The 26,463-nt window shown below is 44.2% G+C and overlaps 1 protein-coding gene across 7 annotated transcripts in view; it reads right to left on the bottom strand.

Annotated features, from left to right (window-relative positions):
- OSBPL9 (oxysterol binding protein like 9) overlaps window positions 1-26,463 on the bottom strand; it is a 78,581-nt gene that overhangs the window by 50,146 nt on the left and 1,972 nt on the right. For 5 of the 7 annotated variants that reach the window (XM_075616319.1, XM_075616320.1, XM_075616321.1 and 2 more), the window contains exons 2-4: window positions 20,755-20,805; window positions 15,512-15,590; window positions 12,387-12,463 (exon numbers count right to left, since the gene is read on the bottom strand). In XM_075616319.1, the coding sequence (XP_075472434.1) occupies window positions 12,387-12,463; window positions 15,512-15,590; window positions 20,755-20,805 (207 nt within the window). Of the gene's footprint in view, window positions 1-8,466; window positions 8,620-12,386; window positions 12,464-14,982; window positions 15,002-15,511; window positions 15,591-20,754; window positions 20,806-26,463 lie in introns of those variants that run through there. The other 2 variants (XM_075616325.1, XM_075616326.1) reach the window with 2 other exon arrangements.

Genomic DNA, 26,463 nt, shown 5'->3' with positions numbered 1-26,463 from the left:
TTTGTGGATGCGCTGTGACCGGCCGCAGCTGTGACAAACAGGTCAGTCCTGGCCGCTTAATGTAGCGTGCAAGGGCAGGAAGAGAAGGAGAGAAGTCTAGTCCAGTGGTGGGTAACTTCAGTCCTCAAGGGCCACCAACGGGTCAGATTTTCAGGATATCCCAGCTTCAGTCACTTGTGCTGAAGCAGGGGTAATCCTGAAAACCTGACCCGTTGGTGGCCCTTGAGGACTGGCATTTCCCACCCCTGGACTAGTCCCACTCGCACCCTTCTTTACTTCACCAACACCTTCACAGCTGGAGGAGTATGTAACATTGCAAAGCAACAAGGTTAATGTACAGTAACACAAGGAAAATACATAACCTTCATTTGTGCAGATATGTTACAAATGGAATCTTCTTTTATAAAGCAGGTAAAAATGGATAGTTTGTTGATCTCTTCACTGCCAGAGAAATATGTTGTACTTTGCAATGCAAGATGTTCAGAGGTCACGGAGAGTTATAAAAAGAGACGATACCATCTCATTCCTTGCGATAACAATGAAATACTTTCACTACACAAATAAAAAGATACTTGTGTAATTTAGCTACACATGCTGCTTTTTCCAGAGACATATTTACACAAAGGCCGTTTTCTGCATTTAAAATGTACTGCCACGCACACCCAGAAATTCCCCAGGGAAGATGTGGAGGACAGAGCAGTCAGCTGATTAAACGGAAAGCACAAACTTTACCCAGACGTGACAGACCGCACTAATGAGCGATTGCAGAAGAACCTGACTTCATTTGAGAAGTGAATCAGACATAGAACAAGTGAACAGGAGAGTGGCCGTTAGCCCCATGAGTCCCAGAGGGTTCGCGGCGACACCAGACTGCCATGGCCTCTCTGGCAAACGGCGATCCCCTGACCACTCCACGGAACGCTCACGTGACCACACCTGCCCGTCACCCGGAAGCAGAAGAGGAGGCACAACGGATATGGAGCGCAGAGGGAGAGCTCCCCCGGGAAACGAGTACTCTGTGAGCATGTCGTTGCCTTTCTGTCAGGAGACCCCCGGAGTGCCAGATCCCCATGAAGTAGTGGCTACGTCTTGTGGCCCTCCAAATACCAAAGTAACTGTATAATGCTAAAGAAAGAAAAAACGTATATATTGTCTTATGTGAGCAAAGAGCATAAAGATGTAAAATAAACACCAAAGAAACAGCAGGTATAAAACAAATATCCGCAAGAATGAAAACAATTCAAAAGGAGAATTGCATATTGTAAAACAAAATGAAAGGCTCTTACAGCACTGCTCGTTCCATAAAATCCCATTATTATAATATTGTGTTTGTATGTTGCCAACATATTCAGCAGCACAGTACAATAATGTAGAACACAAATGAGTTTATATGAGTTAAGACAAATGGAGACAATAGTAGAGAGTTTCCTGCCCCAAGGAGCGTGTGAGCGTGGCCCAGAATGGGTTTAGCCAGCAGCTTCAGGCCTCCGTGTATGATGTGGTTCTATAATGAAAGTAAAAAAAGAAGAAGAAGCCGGGAGAATGTCGCATGTTCCTTCTTGAAAAAAGGGTGTTTGAGTGCTCTTAGATTATGTATGGTGGGGGAAGTTTCATCATGTGTGGCAGAGAATGCCAGAGTTGGGGTTCAGCACGGGAGACGTCTTGGAAGTGGGAGTGACAGGAAGTTACGAGTGAGGTGGAGAGATGTAGATCATGAGCAGAGCGTAGAGTGCACATAAGAGAACTTGGAAATGAGGTCAGAGATAGAGAGGAGCTGGGTTGTGTATAGAGCTGTAGTGAGCACACGTATCCTGAATTTCACTCTGTAGCGCAGGGGTGGCCAACTCCAGTCCTCAAGGTCCTCCACCAGGTCAGGTTTTCAGGATATCCCTGCTTCAGCACAGGTGGCTCAATCAGTGGCTCAGTCAGAATGACAGCTATATCCTCAATACCTGGCCTGTTGGTGGCCCTTGAGGACTGGAGTTGGCCACACCTGCACTACACACAGTCAAATAATTTTAATGATCACCAACCTTCAAATCTCACTTATTTAGTGGAAGTTCCCGTTTTTATGGAAGGATTAATCACTTAACAGATCATCATTTGATACAATCCATCCTGGCCCACAGATAAAAAATGCGGATTAGTGGGATTTTAGGATTGCTTTTTTTCTTACTGCAAATAAGCAGTGTATACGTGAGTGCATTCATGTAAAAGCAGTCATCCTTCTGACATGCATACTGCGTGTTTACCAGTGTCACATCATATCACATGTATGCTTGGGAGCTGAACACAGCGATACAACATGAGAGCGCTAAGCTGTGCAACAATACAAGGCTGAGTGACCGCTGGAAGGCTTTACCAAGACTCGGTAACAGCCACTTACTACAAACCTCAAAAGTATTTCCGATCCCCTTTACTTGGAAACAGAATGAAGTGAATTATAAAGCCACAAGCAGTCACATTTCGGTCATTTCCATTTACTTCCCAGAAAGAGCATGCTGCATGCAGGGTCTGTTGCTGCAATGATCCTCCTGAAATAAAACTAACCAATTAATAAAAGAATTACCTGTTTGTGTCACTAAAAGACAATAGTGCTGCCTGGAACCATTTCACTCCAAAAAGGAGGAGATGGAGGTAATTTCGATTGACAACTATGCTACCACTTATTACCCATCAACTATGCCAGGAGGGGTCAACTCCAGTCCTCACGGTCAGGTTTTAAGGATATCCCTGATCAGTGATTGAGCCATCTGTGCTGAAGCAGGGATATCCTTAAAACCTGATCTGTTGGTGGCCCCCTGTGTACTACGGCATTTAAAAATAATAAATGGACCGATACACCGGTGACAGCACAGTGCACAACCACCAACAATAATGGGTGTGATTAAAAACAGGGGCCGGACTTGGGGAAGCAGCCCATGAAACTATTTTGGTGACTGCAAAGTGGGAAAATCCCCATTTACGAGACACTGACTCCATATGTTCAGGTCTTCAGACACGACAGAGGTTTGAGTCTTCAACCTGTTTTCAAGTAGCTGTAGCGCTCCCGGAGAGGTGCAGACTTACTGCAGGTTATAATACAGTTACACAGCGATTGTTTCTCAGATGTAGATATACTCTTTTACTGCTGCCAACAGATTATATGAAGAAGAGACTTGTGAGGTTTTAAAGGATCTGAACTGCTACAACTTTGAACTCTCATATTGGTCCAAATATTAAATCTTACTTACTGAGAGATAGATCGATATAGATATCTATATCTCTGTGCCCAGGACCTACTTGATAACGAGAGGCAACTCTCAAGGTATTACTTCCTGGTAAAACATTTGTATAAATAAACCTCCAGTCAGGGCTATCCTGTCATTGTGATCACTCCGCTGTAAGGGGCACGGAGCTGGGGAATGGCCCTTCCACTAAAGGTGACTTGGGATGAAGTGCAACATGCATGCATGGTACCGGTTCCTTTAGCTACATTGGTTTTCTGTAACCGGCTCTGATGTACATGCCTTTCAGTTCTGTATTTTATACGACTAACAGAAGGTTTACGCTAGTGAGAGCTGCATATACTTTTTTACAACACAAATACCTTGGAATCACTGCTTCTGTGTATAGTGATGTTTAATTATTAAACTGTGATGGTGCCAATCAGTGCAATGTCGCATGGAAACTCCCAGTGAGTTCAACCATCGCAGGATCACAGCTTAATAAATAACCCCCTGTGTGCTTCTTCAGAGCTATTACACGGGGGAAAAAAAGAGAGAAGGACTTGGACCCATAAAACTCCATTATTAGGTCATTTTAAGCTTGTTATAATTGGTGCATTACAATTACAGTATTGTTTATACACAGGACAATAAGCTACAGACCACAGACAAAGGATTACAATGCGGTCATACAAAAGCGGACAGTTTTAGTCCTAAATATTCAAAAAGAGTACCTTATTTAATGTAGTTTCTGAGGTTCTCCATATTAGCCAGTGGGAGAAACGTGAGACACTGAGGGCCTTATGCAGAGAGCATAGAATTTTAAAATTGGCGAATTTCATAAAAAGTAGCTTTTTTGGAGAGTTTTATTCTCCATATGCAGAAAAGTGCGAATTCTGCTATGTTTAACATGGATGCGTGTGGCGAGTTTAAATTGGCGAGATGCGCGCTTCAGAAACGTGTAAAAACAAATTCGCGCCTTTTTTTCCCCTTTACTATAGGCGGCGAGCGCCATCTTGCCATCTTTTCCTGGCGCGGCAAAAATGCGCGAATCGCGGCATTTTTTGGCGCGAACAGCCGCTTTATGCCGTTCGCACCTCTCTGCATTCGGAGAGTTTTAAAAATGGCGAGATGGAGGTTCTCGCCAGCCGCGAGGCGAGTTTTAGCAATTGAAAAAACAAAATGGCGCGTTTTTCGGAACTCGCCATTTTCTGCCGGTTTCTGCGCGAAATTGTACAAAAAATGGCGAATTTCGAAATAACGATGCTCTCTGCATAAGGCCCTGAGTGTTTGATCAGCACAATATACAGAATCTTTTACCACCAAGGTGCAAAACCCAGTTTGTTTGTGGGGGGGGAAAAAAGAAAAAAGAAGGTTTGGTTCCTTTTATATTTCAGTATTTATGTGCACCGGTTGCAGGTTTGTGAGATCACAGATAACTCTGCTGCATACCTTTCCTTGTGAAAAAATATATATACACACACAGAAATATATATATATATTTTTTAATTTGTTTTTTTTTATTTTTAAATAATACATATACACTCCATAAATGGTTATCATTAGGGGAAGGGAGTTCCACAAGTGAATGATGCAGAATGATGGAATAATTGGTCACTTCCTCTTCCTTAATCCCATGACTGAGGGCATAATGTAACAAGGCACAGAATGCCAACAGATGGATACATCAACATCATGATAAACCCCTGTGGTTGCCATCCCAAAAAGGATACAGAATCGAATGGTCCTCATATTATAAATGCAGCCCTGCTTAACGCTTGATTTTGTCTCTTTAGAAAGTAAAACACAATGCATTATTCTTAGAGAACTCTGAATAGGGGAGTGAGTTCCCTCTATACTTAAACTACCCTGTCCTGATCAGAAGCCAGCAGCAAGCCGGCTTCCCTTCTTGTTTTACATTTTGGTTATAGTTGTAGGTTTGAAGCAGGGGGTCTCCGGCGCTGAACTGTTCATTTCAGCAACGGGAACCCCCTCCTTCCTGAGATACTTACCTCTGTAGGGGGTGCCAGTAGCTGGGCTTTGTGGGGCTATTTAAAGCTCCCGCTTCTCGTGGGCCAATAGGAAGCCGTGAGATCATACCTTGCGGCTTCCTATTTGCCCATATGACCTGGGCATTTAAACCAGCATAGCTGCTACCGCGGTGCATTGCCTACAGAGGCAAGTATCTCAGGGGCCTGGAGCGGAAATTAACGTGGGGTATGGGGGGGGTGAAGAGAGAGCATTGGCTCCTTTAAGGTTAGGGAAAATAGGGAGAAGGGGGCTTTGTCTGTGCAAGCTTTTGTTGAACACAGTGACAGACAAAAAGGAAAAGGAGCAGCCAGAGGAAATCAAACTCTCAGCTCACTGTGCTTACAAACGAACAATACAAATTTCCTTTATATTTGATTTTAAAAAGGCATCAATCACCCGAATTTAACGCCTCTGATCAAGTCAATACCATTAGTGCACTTTGATCTTAAGAGGGACTGACCCATCACCTAACCTAGTGCGAGGTCTCTTCTGTTTGGTATAACCGTGCTACACAACACAACACATAAAGGAAGACAGTTCAAGGTTTGTGCGCTGGGGCCACTAAATGATTTATTTTATCACAAACTTAGAAGTTTAAAGCAATGGGCATTGTCCCCCTAATTAACACAAAATGAGTGTCTCTACCAGACTTACGTAGTACTTTTTTCCCCTTGTTGGGTCCCCTGCCATCACAAACACGCTTACATTCTTTGGTTCTATGTCCCCACATCCTCTGCTGGGAAGCTGCAACATGCATCTACTACGGTTTCACTACGTATTTCCTCAAATTCCTCCCACTAACTTCAGGAGTACAGCCCCATGACCCGATTTTTCGTTTCCTCTGACACAAGCCTCCTCTCCTGCAGATTATTTATGCGTCATGGGGTATCATTCTCAATGTCATTTGCGTCAAATAAAAATAAATGTACAGGACTGGCAGTGAGAAATACTCTTATTTGATGTAATACTTGTATACACTGCAGCATGTTATTTAAGCAGAATAAAATGCATGCCATATCTTCATATGGGAAAAACATCTTTAAATGTGTAATACTTCAGATAATACCAGACTCATGCACCGTGTGTTGAGATGACATTTGCTTCCAGCTTTCCTCTAATTTTCTAAAACCTTTAAATGTCACAAAAAGCCAAGTAACAGACACCAAGCCCAAGGGCATTTACTAAACATGGCGGTTCCTGCCTCTCTCCTGCTTGTTTGGCAGGGTATGCAATAAGAGGGGTTTCAGGTTTCCCTACACAGAGATAGTCTGCCAGGGTGTTTAACCCATCATTGGCAGACCACCATGCAATGGTTAATGTCCCACCGGTAGCGCATGGATTAAGACAGGAGTACTCAACTCCAGTTCTCAAGCTCCCCCAACTGGTCAGATTTTCAGGATATCCCTGCTTCAGCACTGGTGGTTCAGAGGCTCAGTCGAAGACTGCACCACCTGTGCTGAAGCAGGGATATCCTGAAAACCTGACCTGTTTGGGGGTTTTGAGGACTGGAGTTAAGCACCCCTGGGTGAAACTATAGGGTTAAAAATATGCAAGCTGGCAGAAGTCTTCCTTGCAGACATCTTTATATTCGAAAGGAAGTCGCTGCTGGTGTTGGTCTCCTGTCTAAGATCAAAAGTAAATAAATACCAACACACATGCCTCTAGAGACCCAACTTTCTTAGGCTGTGTCCATGCTGCCGAAGACCGCGCGCGGCGCGATCACATTGCCTTAAGGTATTGATCGCGAACATAGACCGCACGCGCGACAGCAGGAGGGGCGCGCGTGGTGCTCGAGGAATCAGTTCAAACTCGGCGCACAGGCAGGTCACGTGAGCGGTTCGCCCAATGAAGACGAACCAGCTGTGACATCACAGACACGTCCCTAGACAAGCCTCCCACGGCGCGTATACCTTGTTCACAAAACGCTCCCGCTTCACGCGGGTAACGTCACCTGCACGCACGCCTCCGCGCGGTCGAAGGCTGGATAGACTCAGCCTTATACTTCAAGCAGCTTAAAAGCCTGCAGTACAAATATAAATTCACCATTTATCAGCTCTTGATTCTATGCAACATGTATAACGCTCGCACTACAATATCCTTTAATATTTGTTAAAGGAGCAATCCAAGACGTTTTAATTTCAGCTCCACGGAACGCCTGCTTCCCATGATAGAAACCTCCAAAGGGGACTTCCGGTATCTCAGCAAAGTTTAAATCTTCCGCATCACACAAGTCATTTAGAACCGGAACCTGATGACGTCACACGGCTTCCTATTGGCACGCAGGGCGTGGGAGCTTGGAAACTCCGCCATTACGTGAACCCTGCTAGCCGAGCAGAGTGGCTACTGGCCCCTAAACTTCATAAGGGCCCCCGGCATGCCGGCCTTGCGACCAACGGGGTGTGATCTAGGTGTAGCCTATTGGTTTATTCAAAAGCGCATATCTTTCATTTCAAGCCAAGCACGAGAAGCTTACTGTCCCGCCAAGATCATCAATACAGGGTAGACAACAAATATTTACCGGGACTCACAAGCTGTACTCCCCATGCTTCTCTTCCTTATCTATGGGAAAGAAACCTCAGACTTTCAGTTTAAAAACACTTGCTTCTCCCAATTAGAGGATCACATGTGAACAGGTGGGTGGGAGATTTAACCAATTGGAGGTGGTCACAGCGCTCAAAAGCTCAACTCCAGAATCCAGTTTGGCAAGCTCACCCACTACGTAGGAATGTTAAACCCAAAAGGCAAAACCTTACAGAAACTCTGCATGAATGGACATTACAATGTGTTGCGTGGTCTCGCCAAATTGTGGATTACGTCACCATTTAACCCCTCTGTTGCCAGAAGCGTAATTGAGCCTTTGTACCCTAGGTTTCCATTTACCCTTCCTTAGATTGTAAGCTTGTTGGGAGAGGAGCCTCATAACCTACAGTATACGTCAGTCCTCCAACCCTGATGTACTGTGCTACGGAATGTTGGTGCGTTATAAATAGATAATAATAATAATAATAAATAGGGATTATCGGCAACAAAACCAAAACAGTCATCAGACAACAATGAGGAAACACACATTTACATCGGATCCCTTCCATTGACTGAGAGGTCTGCAATGTGCAGCACTTCACCATACTCCTATCCCTCCGTAACTGAAAATACTGTAACCTCTATTACTACTCACTGACGTACTTCCATGGCACACACCGTTACAGCCCTGCTGGCTGCTGTTACTTACACTGCTGCAGCCTTTCACAGCCATTCTCTTTACACAGCCCTGCCGACGGAAAGCAAAGACATCTTCAGTAAGGGCATGCTTGGATTTTACTTACAAACTGAAAACAATCAGCTACTTCCTCTGCTCATCCGCAGACCTGCAGGCGCTCACCTCCCACTGCTGCAGCGATTGGCTGAGAAGAGCACACATATCAAAAAGGCCTGTGCTGATAGGTATTCCCCAGCTCATGTGCTGCCACGTACAATTCAGCAATACACTGGGGAAAATGCCAGATTTGATTCACATCACGCTCAGTCTAGTAATTAGCCTGGTGCCGCTATCAGATATAACTGTAATGCACAGCACATTAACTCTCCCAGTGCTGGAATGAAAACACACTGACAAAGCATGTTGTGTACCATACTGGTTGTGAAGGGGTTAAAGTTACCGCTTTTTCTATAGGTTGATGCATTAGGATATTAGTTGGAGGATAAAAATTGAGACGTCACATGTCGGCTCACATTCTTGCCAAGCAGTCAATAACAGCTGCCATTAAAACCCACTTGTGTCAGACTTGAATCTATGGGTATTAGATTAACCCTCTGTAATCCAGGCTGAACAGGAAGAGTGGATCTGAATTTCCCATTCTGCTACAGGAAGGCCTGACCCGTGTTACATACACATACCCGAGTACCGAGAGAAATTACATCTGATAACGGAAAAGGTTTAACTACGCCAGTGTTTTTCAACAGGGGTTCCTAGGATCCCTTAGGTTCCCTGGGCATCCCAAAAATGTTCCCTGCAATTTTCATGTAATTTGTAAATTGTACCAAATACAGTAGAATTTACAATGCATCTGATCTCAGACGCGCTATTAGAGAGGGTTGGGGTTCCTTACAATGCATTGGATCTCAGATGCGCTATTAGAGAGGGTTGGGGTTCCTTACAATGCAGCTGATCTCACACGCTATTAGAGAGGGTTGGGGTTCCTTACAATGCATTGGATCTCAGATGCGCTATTAGAGAGGGTTGGGGTTCCTTACAATGCAGCTGATCTCACACGCACTATTAGAGAGGGTTGGGGTTCCGCATAAATAATAGAGTATGTCACAAACAAGTGTAGATTGTGTATAATAAATACTGTCGCTCCTTATCTTCTGGAAGCGCCACAAATGCGCTGTTTGACGCCCTGAAGCTTGGATTTTTCACGTATTAACCCATTCTCTGCTAACCATAATAAGTTGGAGAGAAACAATATAACTCAGCGTTCAGACCATTACATTTGGAAAGACCGTGAAGATCAAACAAGGGGGGAAAAAACGAAGGAAAATCTTACTGTATAAATGTCCTGTGTGTGAACAGTTAATCCTTATGACTCAGCACTGACGACAGATAACATGTCTCTTCGGTTCAATCTGGTAACTCATAATATGCTACATGTATACACATACACACACGTGTGACTCAGGCACTATTTGCCGGGGGAAGTAGCAGTGGATTGCAGACCAAGCCAGCAGTGACAGGGTTACTCACACACTAGGAGTGGCACTGCAATGAAAGATGTTCTGGCTGAATTAGCTGGCAGGGCACAAGCAGCTCTACCTTCAACACAGACACCACTACTCCTGCAGAGAGCAGTGACCAGGCTGGAAATACAGGGGTACGGGGGGTATTAAACCCTTTCACCCAGTCACACACAGGAGAGAGGGCATTAACCCTTTCACAGAGTCATAAACATATGGGGGAGGGGGCATCAACATCTTCCGACAAGGCCCAGAAAGCGGGGGCCATACATCCATTCAGACCAGGCCACATTGGAAAATTTAAAGGGGAACTACTGGCGCCATATTTCCAGGTATGTACCCTGGGAACCAGGGGGTACTCAGTTGAAATTAATACAGTTCACCCCCGGGGACCCCATGGCTTCCCATCCATGCAAAATTAAAAAAAAAAAAAAAAAAATTTAAAAGGGGGGTTTGCGGCAGGCTACCCAAAAGGTATAATACCCGTAAGACCGAAATAATAAACTTTATATAAAAAGAGATGGCATTCTCTTAGCCGAGTGTCACCGAATTGTGCAAATATAACATTCTACAGAATCCTTCTATAGAATTCCCACGTCATGCCCTATATCGCCTGTAGCCTTTTTGCCACCCAGTCACATAATACACGGAAATCCCTTCGCAAGTACATTCCAGGAAGATCGTCGGATATTTCAATTTCCAAAAATGAATCCCCAAAATTTTGGGGGAATTTTTTTTTTTTTTTACTACAACGTTTTAGATATAAAAAGTCACGTTATACATCGATAAAAAAAAACTAATTGCGAGAACTTTGCAGAAACAAATCTGATTTTTTTATATTTCACTGAATGTTGCCTCATTTTCTGAAACCTGATTTTTGTTTATAAATGTGTGCTTTAAATTGTGATTTTTTTTAAATTTCATTTGACATACACGTGTCTTTTTAGAAGTCTTATAAATTAATTTAAAAGCCAACAATTTGAAACAGTACCTAATCACTATTAAATTCTACAAACTACAGGGCATTCACCCTAAGGCTCGTAATATAGTGCACGCGCTCGCTGCGCCGTGTGCGGCACTTATAATGGCTGTGGTTAGCCAGACATTCTATGCTAGGGCCGCGCCTGCACGGCAGTGAGCATGGAGCCGGGCGATTGAGGGGAAGACTCTGAAAACTATGTTTTCACGCCGCTACCACTCAGTCTGCAATGTATGTGTATGTATATATGTATGTGTATGTATATATGTATGTGTATGTATATATGTATGTGTGTGTATATATGTATGTGTATATATATATGTGTGTATATGTATGTGTGTGTGTGTATGTGTATGTATGTGTGTGTATGTATGTATGTGTATGTATGCATGTATGTGTATGTGTGTGTATGTATGTGTATGTATGTATGTGAGTATGTGTGTATGTGTGTATGTATGTGTATGTGTGTATGTATGTGTATGCATGTGTATGTGTTGTTCAAAGGGAGGCTCCCTGAAGTGTTTACCTGCCCCTCTTCATTCTCACGGATAGGACACCTTGTAATGTCAGCAGTGTGCTATCCACAAGCCAAATCTCACTCTCAGGGAAGGTAACGTCTTGGAACTCAGCATTGCACATTGTACTGAAACCTTCCAAGCCTGTCGCTCACAGCAGCACGGACCGTACACACAAAAAGTGTGCGTCACGGGCATGAGCGTTCGCACAGGCGTGCCCACTATATTACGTGCATAAATTGGTATCACTTGGTCCAAAGTCTTTAGTAGGAAGAACAGAGCTGCTTGCCATGCAGACTTCAAGGAGACTTATGAAAGAAACCGTCTTATCCAGGGCCTCTCAGAAAAGGCTCTTTGAAACCCTGTGATGTTGGGAAGTCTGACGTTTCAGGAATAAAACAGTTTAGAAAATAGTGAACGGGGGGGAACGAGAGGTGAAATCTTAAAACAAAAAGCAAACCACGAGTTACTAGCAGAACCATCACTGCTTCACCATGTATAATTACGAATTTAAACAAGGACGTAATATTTTACACAATTTAAACTTTGTTACTTTAGATGACGTGTACATCAGGGGGATTCGACTCCAGTCCTCAGGACCCCCCCCCTCCCCCCCAACAGGTCAGGTTTTAAGGATATCCCAGCTTCAGCACAGGTGGCTCAGTCAAAGAGTGAGCCGCTGATTGAGCCATCTGTGCTGAAGCAGGGCATGATTGAGCCACCTGAAGCTGGGACATCCTTAAAATCCGACCTGTTGAGGGGGGTGCTTGAAGAACTGGAGTTGAGCACACCTGGCCTACATCACCATAGATTTGGACAGTGATGGAAAAAGCACAGAGCTTTACAAAATGAATAAACCGTTCCAAACAGAACACATGACAAATGTAGGCAGGGCAGGAGGAGCGAGTGCAAACAGGAACATACCTGAAGCTGCAGTGTGTGACGTACAATCGTTTCCTCTAACGCATGAATCCACTTTTCCCGTTCATCAGCATCTCGGGCTGTTGGTGTGAATACAGCAGGGGAAAAAAAAAAAACTGTGTAAAACAAGAGTTGAACTACTAAAACGTTTGCTCCCAGAGGGGGCTGAAACGCAATGCTTTGCGGGCTTCTGGGGAGAACAGGACAGGTTTTACTTCACAAACTCCCTTGTAGCAGAGCGCTGTGTTGGAAGCCCCTGCATAAGTGGAGCAATTACATTTCATCAGATTCACTACTGTGTTTCTAAGTCACTTCCATGTTTTGTTGTGCTTTGTGGAGAAATTCTAACAGTTTCCTATTTTTGTGGTGCAACACTTTAGTCTATTTTAGGCTTTAGGGAAATAAAAAAGTGTATGTCTGTATATATGTACTCTGTCTTTTATTGTGATAATTCCGTCACAGAACACCTTTTCGGATAAACGTTTCTTCCTATCTGAGGACTGAGCTCTCTTTCTACCACAAGCTTTCTACTGTATCCCACTCAGATTACAACTAATTTGGACCTGTTGAACTAGACAAATAAATCCTCCTCACCTAAAAATACCAAGCTTATTTTTGCAATGGAGGGACTGGAAGTGGCCTCCTGATATCTGATGCCCTTTTCACAGATTAAAAGAAATAGGATCATTACAATGTTGTGGCTGCCTGCACCTTGCACCTTAAATTTGGAGTCCCTGTCCCATTTGGGATGGAGAGGTGTGTAATAACACACACACACACACACACACACACACACACAGAGAGAGATGTTGACGTGATTGCTGGCCTGCTGTGGTCACCTAAATACACCCAGATCACAGATATAAAAATCAGCCCGTATCAAGAGCTCTCATTATCCACTCAACATTTCCCCTCTCGGGTCTGATGGGTTATTCAGACCTAAACTATGCCAGCAGGAAATATACAAAAACATCTTAATACTATTTGACTCGGCCAGAAATGTAAGCTGCAAGAATGGTAATGAGAGTGAAGATCGGAGACTATATACTGCGGTAATGAGGCGATGCTGATCAATGCCCCCCACCCCCATTTTCTGCCTCAGCTCAATACAATCAGTGGTCTGCTGTGGCTAGACGCAGCATTGCCACATCACCTCCTTTCATTTCCACAAGTGCCTCCTTCTTCCCTATATTCTGACATGGTCTTTCCTGGACTCTCCTTGCACCACTGATATGCACAGTATGGCAGGTTCTGTTCCCATCACTTCCTGTTTACTTCCAAATCCCAGTACAGAATCCGAATGGCAACACAAGACAACCGATTCGATTCAGCATCCCTCACTCAGCACCCTGCCAATCACTCACTGCACTGCCATACTGTCCTGCCGACTGCACCAATAAAGACGGTTCCTTTAATGGTGCCGTCTCAAAAGGGGACATGTATGCGACTAGCGGGGAAAAAACCCAGGAGGTATGTTTCAATATTTGCAAGTGTTTCATGACCTACAGATCATCTGTTGGGATTACACTGTTAGGATATCTGATGGCTGTATCAGGCCAGTGGGTTACTTACCACTGCTTTCACCCTTCCAGTGTCACAGGACTGGCACTGATGGGGTTAAGGCATTTCTAGTATTCCCGAGGACATGGGAATTTTAATTCCGTGGAATATATTCAAATGGCGCTATGAATAGTAAAAAAAAAAAAAGGAAACACTCCTAAACGGCTATAAAAAGTAAGACTAGTGAAAACCTTTATCACTCCAGAGTCTATGGGATTATTAGCAATCACCTCCTAGTTTTGCCTATAAAGAAATACCAGTCATTAGGTGCATTTGGTCCTGCGTGGGACTGCATTTTAGGGAATGAACACGTGTCCGCGTGCCGTAGACCAGGGAAGCTCAACTCCAGTCCTCAAGCACCCACCCCCCAACAGGTCAGGTTTTCAGGATATCCCAGCTTCAGCACAGGTAGCTCCATCAGTGCCTGCTTCAGCCCAGGTGGCTCAATCAGAGGCTCCGTCTTGGACTGAGCCACCTGTGCTGAATCTGGGAGATCCTGAAGACCTGTCCTGTTGGGGGGAGGGTGCTTGAGGACTGGTGTTGAGCTCCCCTGTCATAGAATGTTAATCAGGGGGAGGCCACAATCCTCCATGCAGTGACAAGTACAGCAACTTAAACAGGAGGGCTCAAGCGTTACGATGCATACATTAATGTATACATTAATATACAGGAGACACAAATACACGTATGCCAAGCATGCAGCACTGCTCATTTCTCTACATTGGCCGATTAGGAAGCAACAATGCATTGTAACCGATAGTTAAATAGCATTCCAAAATCTGCAGACATATTTGAATATCCAATGTAAATATGCAGACCGCAACACTGATATTAATAGAAAAACATGCAGCACTATTATTCAGACGTGTGTACCAAGGCAGATAACAAAATCTGACCGTTAGATTCATTCGCCTGGAGTGTTTATTGAACAACTATTTCCTCAATCAGTAACACACTGCAAATCACTCCATTCTATCATTCAAAGGAGAGTCACTCTCGCAGTGTGTGCAGCATTACAGTATGAATAAGAGTACCTTACCCTTTCTACGGCTGAGCCATAGCATGCAATGCCGAAACATAGCAGTGACAGACGGCATTGGTTTGCGATGCTATGAGCTGAAATGGTTAGAATTGCACAGAAATGGTGACAGAAGAATGCAGATGGAAGAAATGAAAAACTTGTAGTCTTGAAGTGAAACTCCACCTTTAAGGCAAAAGCCGTGTTTTCTATTTACAAGATAAACATGGACACAGACTCCCCGGGCATCCTCATCTCTGGTGAGACTGTAATGTTCTGGGCTCAGCCCATAAGCAGCAGACGCACACAATGCAGTTTTTGCTTCCTTGAGACCGCTTATAAGATCGTAAATGCCTCAAATCTTCAGATTACATTCGTCTCTAGCATGCATCTATCCACTGCAGAATGGCATACATCCCTGTGTGAGCACACGCATCCACAATGCTCGCTGTGTGCTCAGGGAAACAACACAGGCACTCATGGTTATCCACCCCAATACTGGAAATGACAGCACTTTACAAATGAATGAGAAGAAGTGGAGTTAGCTCACCCTGGAAATGAAAGGTTTTCTGATCGACGGTTATAGTGAAGGTGCTGTCGTCCTCATCGTCAATACCAATCACAGCCCCCTGCGAAACAAAGGGCACAGTCCTGAGCAGAGTAGCAGTGACATCAGCTGCACACACAGTATCACTACAGCACTGCGGTGTAATATCCAGGAGGGAGGGAAACCCGCCTTGCATAGGAACTGGTGTTTCTACAGGGAGCTTCTTGTCACGTTAACATTTGCAATGAGAGGCACATGTAACCCTTTCAGTGCCACACAGGGTTCTTAAGGAGTTGGAACAGGTTTCAGGAAAGGAGCAATGCCATGTAAACAAGCTATCCTAAAGTCACAATTTACCTATATATTCCCGGTTCATTCAGACTAGAAAGCTTCAGTAGTTTATTTTACATTGGAGAAGTATGTTTTATTTGTGAATGGGTGATTTTAGGGCCTATAAGTGCTATTCCATAAGACACATTTTCCGCAGTGGAAGACAGCTTGCAGTCCTTTGAAGAGAATGGGCTACAAGTTATGTTCCCGCACGGGAAGGTGTCTAATGGCATAACACTGCTTAGTAAACATGGGCCACCATGTCTAACAGGTTTTTTATTCTGTGTATTGTTTATGTGGGACCACACATGTTAAGCTGAATTAAAGCTACTCAATGAATCCCCCCATCTGACAGTTACCATGCTGTGATACAAAGCAACACGAATTATGACAGCACAATCACAATTAAACGTGGAATCTCATCTTCCTTAGGGGCCTCTGAATGGGGAAGTGTTTTCTGTCCACTTATCCACCTCTGTCCTTATCAGAGAACAGACTAAGCTAAGCAAAGGCGGGGTGACACTGGCTGTACAAGCGCTCGCTGATCACACACATTGGAGCAGCCAAAGGAGATCAAACCCCTCCCAAGTCTAACTTAAAATAACTAACTACTAATACCTATAAGTGTCACATTTGGGTAAAACAAAGTATCAATTACCCAGATGAAACCCATAAACAGGTGACAGGACTTGGTTCACTTTGATCCTTGGATTGCCACTTTTGAGCTTGGAGTGAAGACTGAACTATAACTGCAAACCCCCTCTTTCCCCTCCTTCCTTCAGAGGCCTCTCTCTCTCTCTCTCTCTCTCTCGATGGTATTAATAGAATACATATTGTATATTCTGTTTTATTTCTTGTGCTTTTTGCAGATCAGAATTTTAGGCCCGAGTTTGAAAGCTATTAAAAACATATTCAACAATGAAAAGGATGTTAGAATGGAGAATATGTTCCTGTATTTGTGAAACAGCATCTTTAATAAGGAGCCAGGAAACACATCTGTAACATTGAAGGCAGCTAAATGCCCTGCAGGCGGGTAACTTTCATTCTCTCTATAGAGAGGAGGTTTGAGAATAGGAGAATATGGATTTGTTAACCAGTAATACACAGGTTTATTTACAGGGAAGATAAACATTTCCCAAACACCCAATGCCCCCATATCACCTTTTCCACACCAGGGCAGCCTGCAATGCACTGCAGGCCAATGACAGGAAGGGGATTACCCATTAGGCCGCGCTTTTAGTGCGCGTGACGGCGACGGATGACGTCACCCATTGCCGCCGCCGCAGCCGCTAGCGAAAGTTGTAATTCGCTTTCCGGTGACGTCGCGGGCGACCAGGTCTTTGATTGGTTCAGAGGCTGTCACATGTGGCGACAGCCTCTGAAAAATCAAAATTGACTGGCTTCAAAAATTTGCGCCGCCAGCCTCACTTACTATAAGCGCACGTGACAACGGCAATACATTTGTTTTGCCGCAACGTTGCGTCGCCGGCACTATAAGCGCAGCCTAAAGGGATCTGAGGTCAGGTGTATTCCTGTGTCTCTGCTGCCACCTACACACGCACAAGGAGCAGTGCATTAAGATCGACTATATCCACAACACTATCATTTTACTTTAATGCAGCCAAGGGACACACAAATACACATATCTTTACACTTTAAAAACACAAAGACACATACAATGCGAGAGTAAAACATACAAGAAAATCCCTACACCAAAACACTGACTTAAAGGAGCAATTCATGCACTTTTATTAAATGTATTTATACATTTTTTAACATAGGTTTGAAGCAGGGGTCTCCTGAGCTGAACCACATTCATTTAAGCTCTGGGAACCCCCTGCTTCCCGAATTACAGACCTCCGTAGGGGGTGCTGGTATCTCTGCAACATTTAAAGTTCCCGTGTCACGTCGGCAAATAGGAAGTCGCACCGGATGACGTCACGGCTTCCTATTGGCTCGCAGGGCGTTGGAGCTTTGAAACTCAGCCATTATGTGAACACTGCTAGCCAAGCGGCTACCGGAACCCCCTATGGAGGTCTGTATCTCCGGAAGCAGGGGGTCCCAAGAGCTGAAATAATTGGGATTCAGCTCCGGAGACCCCCTGCTTCAATCCCATGTTTAAAAATAAATAAGTAAATCACATGCTTGGATTACCTCTTTAAATAGGTGCTGTGCGTTTGAAGACATTGGAACAGTGATCACCGAATACTATCCTGAAAGGGCCTTCCAGAGGTGATCGCAATGCAACATGCAGAGCAAAGCTTTGCCGCCCTTACTGGCAGTGAAAGTGTTTATATCTTTCCCATGTTTAGGACGTATCGGGGGCGATTTGTGACACAAGCCGACCAACAATTTCATTCATGAAAAAGACTCAGAGGCTAAAATCAGTGGTGGATTTCCCGTTAGGCCAGGGCCTACGGCGGCAAAAAATGGCCACCACCATTTACTTTTACCACACTCTGGCCTGATGGGAAGTCAAAGTTGTTAAGGGTAGGGAAAGGGGAAAGGGAAAAGGGGAATGGAGGCTCCCGCATCAGCTAGTAAAATAAGTAATGTGAATGAGGTAACTCACAGACTGGTGCAATAGAGGATATATATAGTTAACAACATAGACGAACAGGAAAGATCCTCCTTGAATGCACTCAGAAAGGTAAGTCAACGTGATATGGTTGATAATATTAAAAAACCTTTTAATCACACATATAGTAAAACATCTTGTATAGAGGGAAATGGCAGAAAGTAATCCACGACCAGTCCCTATTGACAAACCAAGAAACAATTTTCCCAAATAAATACACGGGAGATAATGAGGTATGACACTACACCGCCGATATGTGGGCTAGAGGGCTGCCAGTAGTAATCACAGTGTAACTTCAGACTAGAAATTCTGTTCTATAAAGCAGATAATCTATTGTCAAAAAATCAGCACACCTGAATAAATGGTATGCTGATGCTGGATCTGAAGAGGTGTGTTAATAGGCAGTTGGTAGGTCAGAAATACATACCTACATGGATACACATAGACCACAAAGTATATAGGTGTATGTCTGCTCCTGAACGGGGTGAAATCAACATATAATGTGGAAGATAATACACACAACATAAAAAATGTCTAAAACCACATACATAGCTAATTGCTGCGTGGCTTGATGGTGTTTGACTTTGCATAGGGCAGGCACAAAATGTGCTCAACTGATGCCCTGAGGCACGGTTCTGAGACCGTATCCAGTTATAGCCTCAGAAAAGTAACGGTCATAAAATGCAAAGGTCACTGAATAACGCTAAGTGGAATTTGCCAATGCTTTGCTAGTGATATAAAGCAAATACAGAAGGACTGAACCATAGTACATATAGCATAGTGTAATGTCGCCAGATATATACTGTATATATTGTTATATCCTAATTGTGTCGGCGGCATTGGATGGTGTTTGATTTTGCATAGGGCAGGCACAAAATGTGCTCAACTGATGCCCTGAGGCACGGTTCTGAGACCGTATCCAGTTATAGCCTCAGAAAAGTAACGGTCATAAAATGCAAAGGTCACTAAATAACACTAAGTAGAATTTGCCAATGCTATGCTAGTAATATAAAGCAAATACAGAAGGACTGAACCATGGTACATATAGCATAGTGTAATGTCGCCAGATATATATATATTATTTATTATACCCTAATTGTGTCGGCGGCATTAACCCCCTGATAGTAGAATGACCAAGGGCTAGCCTGTCAGGGAGTGTACTATAATGCTTACAACTCCGCGGTGTAAGTAACCGCTCTAAATAGCAACTGACTGGCTAACCATAATGTCTACTTAGCTTGGGGGAGAAAGGCTGTGGTCCGTTCCTGCATCTCTCATTCCAACAGTGTATAGATTGAGGGCAGGGTGCCGGGACAAGGAATTACAGCCTGCATGTTCAGCTGCTGCAACCGCGCCGGTCTCGTCCCACTGCTGGGAGGCGTCCGCTCAGCGTGATGACGTCACCACGTACCGCTGACCTCTGACCTGACGTACGTTTCGCGCATGCTCGCGCTTTTTCATGGGATGGGAAGTCACTTAGCTGTCACGGCCGCCTCCTTAACTCGCCGACCCCCTCCATCTGAACCACAGCGTTGCCACACTGTGTCTTTTTTCCATGGCAACGCAACCTCAAATGATGTCATGACATTGCATTGCCATGGCAACTTGATGCCATGCACCATCATTTGACGCTGAGGTTCAGGAGGAGGAGGGGGGCTGCAGCAAGAAGGCGGCCGCAACAGCCAAGTGCCATGGGCCGGCGGATTTGAAAATCCGCTGCTGGCTAAAAGCTTTTGAAGCAGACATGTTATTAGCATGAAACCTGGCAACTTCTAGAACAGTTTCGATCTCAACAAACGGTGAAAGATTTTGCATATTATGATGGCAAAAATGACAATTCTGTATCAACTTTGAACAAAGTTTGCAGAGCAATACAACAATATAAATTAAAGGGATGGGTTAGAACAGGGGCGGCCAACTCCAGTCCTCAAGGGCCACCAACAGGTCAGGTTTTCAGGATATCCAAGCTTCAGCACAGGTGGCTCAATCGAAGACTGTCCTGAAGCTTGGATATCCTGAAAACCTGACATGCTGGTGGCCCTTGAGGACTGGAGTTCGCCAACCCTGTTTTAGAGTACGAGAAAGTTTGGTAATGCAGAATTATAGTACATGCATCTATAACCTGGAGCCCTGTGCTTTAATCACATCACAAGTCTTCAAATCCCAAAATTGACTTGTTCATTGTGCAATAAAGAAGAAATAGAAAAAAGGTTTGGAACTCCCACGTTGGGCCATTCAAAAGAAAAAATAAGCATCTGAGCATCCACCACACTTATATGTTTACTGGACCTGTACAGCTACCAGAACATTGAATCACAGAACAAAAGGTCACACTTACTCTGAGCCTCACGCAGCCTCGACGTGATCCTCTCATCATTTTGTCCTTCGACTGAAAATGAAAACAAGAGATGGTTTAATTTCATCATTAGGAAAGGCACAACCCTGCTAGGAACAAACTGTCCTAATGGCAGTGGCATGATTAACTCTTCAAGTGCCATTATGGTGTTGCTGGCACACCAGAGGTCCGAATGATGTACCAGGTACGTCAGGGTAAAATGCTCACTTACTAGGGGCTGATCCGGCAGAGTGCGTGTGAGAGTATATAATATACACACGGCAAATACCAGAGGTCCAGTACTGAAAGGGTTAATGGATTTAATGTGGATGATTGACTACTGCAGGCACCCAAATGCATTTTTTGAGCAGAAGTTTGGGAAAGACTTGATAACTTCTGGCTGCTCCCTTATGTATGTCTTTATTTATATAGCGCTTCACAGCAGTAATACATGTGACATAATAATATAAACAGGGGTGAGCAAACTTTTTATGCCGAGCCCCCCTTTTCATCCATCCATCACACTGTGTGTGTGTGTGTCTGTCACTGTGTGTGTCTGTCACTGTGCGTGTGTGTGTGTCTGTCACTGTGCGTGTGTGTGTGTGTGTGTCTGTCACTGTGTGTGTGTGTGTGTGTGTGTGTGTGTGTGTCTGTCACTGTGTGTGTGTGTGTGTGTCTGTCACTGTGTGTGTGTGTGTGTCTGTCACTGTGTCTGTCACTGTGTGTGTGTGTGTGTGTGTGTGTGTGTGTGTCTGTCACTGTGTGTGTGTGTGTGTGTGTGTGTGTGTGTGTGTGTGTGTGTGTGTGTGTGTGTGTGTGTGCCTGTCACTGTGTGTGTGTGTGTGTGTGTGTGTGTGTGTGTGTGTGTGTCTGTCACTGTGTGTGTGTGTGTCTGTCACTGTGTGTGTGTGTGTCTGTCACAGTGTGTGTGTGTGTGTCTGTCACAGTGTGTGTGTGTGTGTGTGTGTGTGTGTCTGCCCCCCGCGAGTGCGCGTAAATGACAAGACACCCGGCGCTCATGCTTGGAGCGCTCTCCAAGCATGAGCACGCTCAACACTAGCGGGGACTCGGCCTAAGAGGGGCAGTGGCTAAATGTGCATTGTTTTGGCTTTATTAAGGATTCTAAGCAACATACAATGAGTTGTACTAAAACCTTGTATGTCCCACGGAGCAAAAAAAGTTCCCTTTAACACACACAAAAAAAAATAACAAAAGCAATCCAAAGATAGCATTAGAAAACGAAATCCTAAATATGACAGTTCAATATATTTTTGCATTTCTCTTCAGGAATAATTGAAATTAAGAGACCTCTCAAATGAAGCAATGTTGGAGATAATAAAAAGGAACTATTTTAAAAGGTTATTACAGTATGTAACCAATCCTAAAAGGCACAGGAAAACACCTACATTTCTTTAAGAAAAAAGTATCCCTGGTTGCCCCTTTAAAGTTAGCTATATAAAAAGTACTTTCGAACATAGAATTTATTTTTTATTTTTTAATTATCTTACAGGAGCTTTAAAGCAGCAATATAATACATAAGAGCACAGGAGACAGAGACCCCAGTTACTAAAAAATCCACCGCGGGCATTTCCTGTTAAGGGGACAAAGCAAAAACATTTCCTGATAAGTCAATCAGGATCTCTAACAAGATGTTGGAGGAAGACGCAAACGGAGATTGAGAAACAGTTTAATCTTTATTCTAGGATATGAGGGGCCAACGCCAGTACTATAATGGCCAACAGGTCAGGTTTTCAGGGTATCCCTGCTTCAGCACAGGTGGATCAATCTGTGCTGAAGCAGGGATATCCTGAAAACCTGACCTGTTGGTGGCCCTTGAGAACTGCAGTTGGCCCCTCATGCCCTAGAGCAGGGGTGTGCAAACTTTCTGCACTGCAGCCCCCTGCCTGCTCTGCCCCAGTGTCAAGCCGCCCCCCCCCCTACATTTAAACAGCCATCAAATTACGCAGCGGGGTTATGTGACGTCACATGAACCCACTGCGTCATTTGATGCCGTGTTGCCATGGCGACATACCGCCCAAAGTCCACAAAATGTAGGTAATCGAGTTACAGAGGCCTCGCGCTGAAGGGCGTGGGGCCTTTAACCTCCGTGCCACTTCCAAAAAATCCCCCTGTCTGCTCTCCTCCCCTGCACGCACCCGGCGTCATGTGAAGTCGTGGGATGCTGGGTTACCATGGCGATGTGTCGCCGAAAACACTCCCAAGCCGCCTGAATCAAGGTAGAAGTTACAGAGGCCTGGCGCGATTCGCCCGGCATTTAAATGCCTTGTGTGAGAGCGTGGGACCTCTGTAACCGCCGCACCCCCCTGCCCAAGAGAGAAGGCTGGAGTTCCTATTTACAAGACTTCTAGACATCAGTTACACCCCAACGGCTCCAATGTATCTGTGGCTAGCAGTCAGCCTGATGCAACACTGACAACCCAGTAACAAATTGCATGTTGTTACATCATATAAAACCGAACACATCCATTTCACCTTCAACATTAAAATCGGAAGCTTTTTGCAGGTACCTTCCAGGAAAGTTGTCAGAATATTTTTTTTTTTTTTTCTATTTCCAATATTTGGATCCGGAAATGCCAGGATTTTTTTTCCCTCACTATCAATCTCCATCTCCTACAACTTCTCTGCTTCAGGGTCATGTTATATTAAATCGATGGAAAGGGCTTTGCAAGAACAATCCAGGCAAGTGTATATCTCAAATTTCTACAACCTGGAGCCCAGAAACTTCAAGAAAAGATTTTTCCTGCCTTCCATGCTGAAAATATTTAAATAAATGTAAAAAAAAAATCCCTATTACGATTTCACAGCTCTTAGGGGAATTCACCCCAATAACACGCATCAGAGCCTCAATCAACAGAAACTGCATTTAGCTTCAATGTTGATGTTTAAAGCCAATCAAGTATCGATACCCATTATCAGATCTTCATTAGCACCCCTCCCCCATAGAAAGGGGAGCAGTCCGACCCTTCTTTCCTGCCTCCAAGGTGGTCTAGCCGCAACTAAATTGCAAACTGAAGTAATAACAGGTATGTAATCCCGATTGAAAATTCTACAAAACATTGCTCGGGTCGCTTCCATTATATCTGACGCAGAAAGGGCGGTGCTAGAACGAGAATTACTTTTCTCTCATGAAACTTATTGATGGCTTTAGAAACTAATTTATTACATACAACACAGTCAGCAATGAAAACACCAAGATAATTGGGGCTTATGTAAAACATGCAAACGCAATTATTTAACAATAGGTCAATAACATGATAGATTTGTAGTGCCCCAAACAGGGAGGCACACGTTTGGGCCTGTGATTGGGTGACCATTCTGATCCAGCTACGGTTGCCCCGGCAACAACAGAATGTGAAAGGAGCCATCAGAAGATGGGGACAGTTAAAAAGGACAGGAAAGAGTCCGGACATGACAGATCAGGAGTTGGAAACAATGATCAAAGGGAGTAAAATAGTGTAAAATTGGGAAAGGAAGCGTGAAGAGAAAAAGGTTACAAATAAGGATTATAGTAGTTCAGTAAAATAAATCAATAGGCAGATTAGTCAAGTAGAAGCACAGATGGGTAGCTCTAATAATGACAAATATTTGTATAGAGAGAGAATAGATAACATATTTAGATACAGCAGGAGACACAGACATAATAAAAGATGGTGTACAAAGGGGAGAAAGTGAGGACATTTATAAACGGAACGGGCACCCATTCACTGCCTCTGCACACGCATTATCCAGGTCACGCGTAACAACAGAGACAGACACATAATAAAGACAGCAGGTCACAGAGTGGTACACAACCAGAACACTTAATATAGAGACTGATGTGATGGGGGACAGTAACAATAAGCGGTTGGTTCCTGGGAGGCTGCTCTAGGTCCATCGTTTAGTCTCCATCGCTCGTTGTGGGGAAGGAATAGCCGAAGACAGGAACATACTAGTTACCGAGACACGCCAAAAACAAGTCTCCTTGGGATGACGACGATCCAACGAAGTGGACGGCAGCAACAATCATTACCAACTGATCCCCCATTAGCCTGTATAATGCCAATGCCAGTCCCTGGGGTTACTTTATAAAGCTGTTACAGAGGAATTGCAAACCCTCATCCATCTTACATGTGGACTGTATACATCAATCTAAGCCCTGGTCAGGTGAAAGTATCAATCAGAACAGTAATAAATACATGGCAGAGCTCTACAGGGAAGGTATCAAGATAGCAATATCAGCCAGCAAGTATTTCTGTTGAGTCATCAAATTATTACTAGGAGTTCCAGTGTGGTGCAATAAATGTTTTATTTATTTTTTTAACCATTGGTGTGGTTCTTGCTTCACTTACTATATAGTAAAGTATTGTATGGGCCACTCCCAGCAAGTATAAGTAATTGATAATATTGGTTACAAGTACCTGTGTGTGGGGTGGTCTGTTCTGGGTTGAATAGTTGTGGAGATCCAGTTAGTCCCTACACCAGCACTATACCTGAGGCAACTGCAACACCCACATACAACATTTAGGGGTAAAAGGGGACGATAGACAGCACTCTGATAGTGTTACATTTATGCAATTGCAGGGTGCACGGAATAAAAGGGGACCCTTATTCCCCTGTATAGTACTAACAAAATCTACGTAAGTACCAGCACTCACTGTCTAATAGCTAAATGATGAAAACGGCTGTAATGCAGAATAAACATTTAATAATAAAACGAACCAGAAATAAATCAAATGTGTATGCAGAAACCAGTATCACAAATGGGCATGTCACAAAGTGAGGGGTGGGGTGGGGGGGAGAAAGGAAAAGGGGAAAAAACATGAAACACAAGGAAAACGGAAAAGTATGCTAGGGGGGCGACGTTTCGAGGGACTACCTCTTCATCTGGCCCATTCCCCCTGGTCCAAAAGGTCCCAGAGGTACTTCCCTAAGCCTACCTTCCCCTATAACTGGTCAAATCAGACACCCCTGAAAATAGATAACAAACATACAGTGTAGGCTAAATACAGCTAATAGCAGAGCAGCAAGAATCCACTAAAGTCAATGCTAGTAGTTCAAGTACCACAAGAAACTGTGGGCAATGGTACAGTAAAGGCTGAACACAGCTTGCAAGAAAGCAGCTTGCAAAGAAGCACCAGGAGTCCACAACAGTCAATGAAAGGTTAATGGGAATAGCAAATGAAGACAGTAATCAAACCCTCTGGCTCTGCTCCTTGTGCTTGTGTGGAGTGCTGAGGAGTGAGATAGCAGTCTCAGCTGTCATATGTAGTAGCTCTGGCCACCGCTCCGCAGTGTCCTGTGAATGACGTCACGCAATGGACTCCTGGTGCTTCTTTGCAAGCTGCTTTCTTGCAAGCTGTGTTCAGCCTTTACTGTACCATTGCCCACAGTTTCTTGTGGTACTTGAACTACTAGCATTGACTTTAGTGGATTCTTGCTGCCCTGCTATTAGCTGTTTAGCTGTATTTAACCTACACTGTATGTTTGCTATCTATTTTCAGGGGTGTCTGATTTGACCAGTTATAGGGGAAGGGAGGCTTAGGCAAGTACATCTGGGACCTTTTGGACCAGATGAAGGAGGTAGTCCCTTGAAACGTCGCCCCCCTAGCATACTTGCCGTTCTCCGTTTTTTGTGTATATTCCTTGTGTTTCATGTTTTTTCCCCTTTTCCTAACCCCCCCCCCCCCCCTCACTTTGTGACATGCCCATTTG

Source organism: Ascaphus truei, chromosome 10, assembly GCF_040206685.1.
Source record: "Ascaphus truei isolate aAscTru1 chromosome 10, aAscTru1.hap1, whole genome shotgun sequence".
Taxonomy (NCBI): Eukaryota; Metazoa; Chordata; class Amphibia; order Anura; family Ascaphidae; genus Ascaphus; species Ascaphus truei.
This window is presented reverse-complemented; position numbering and strand designations above follow the sequence as displayed.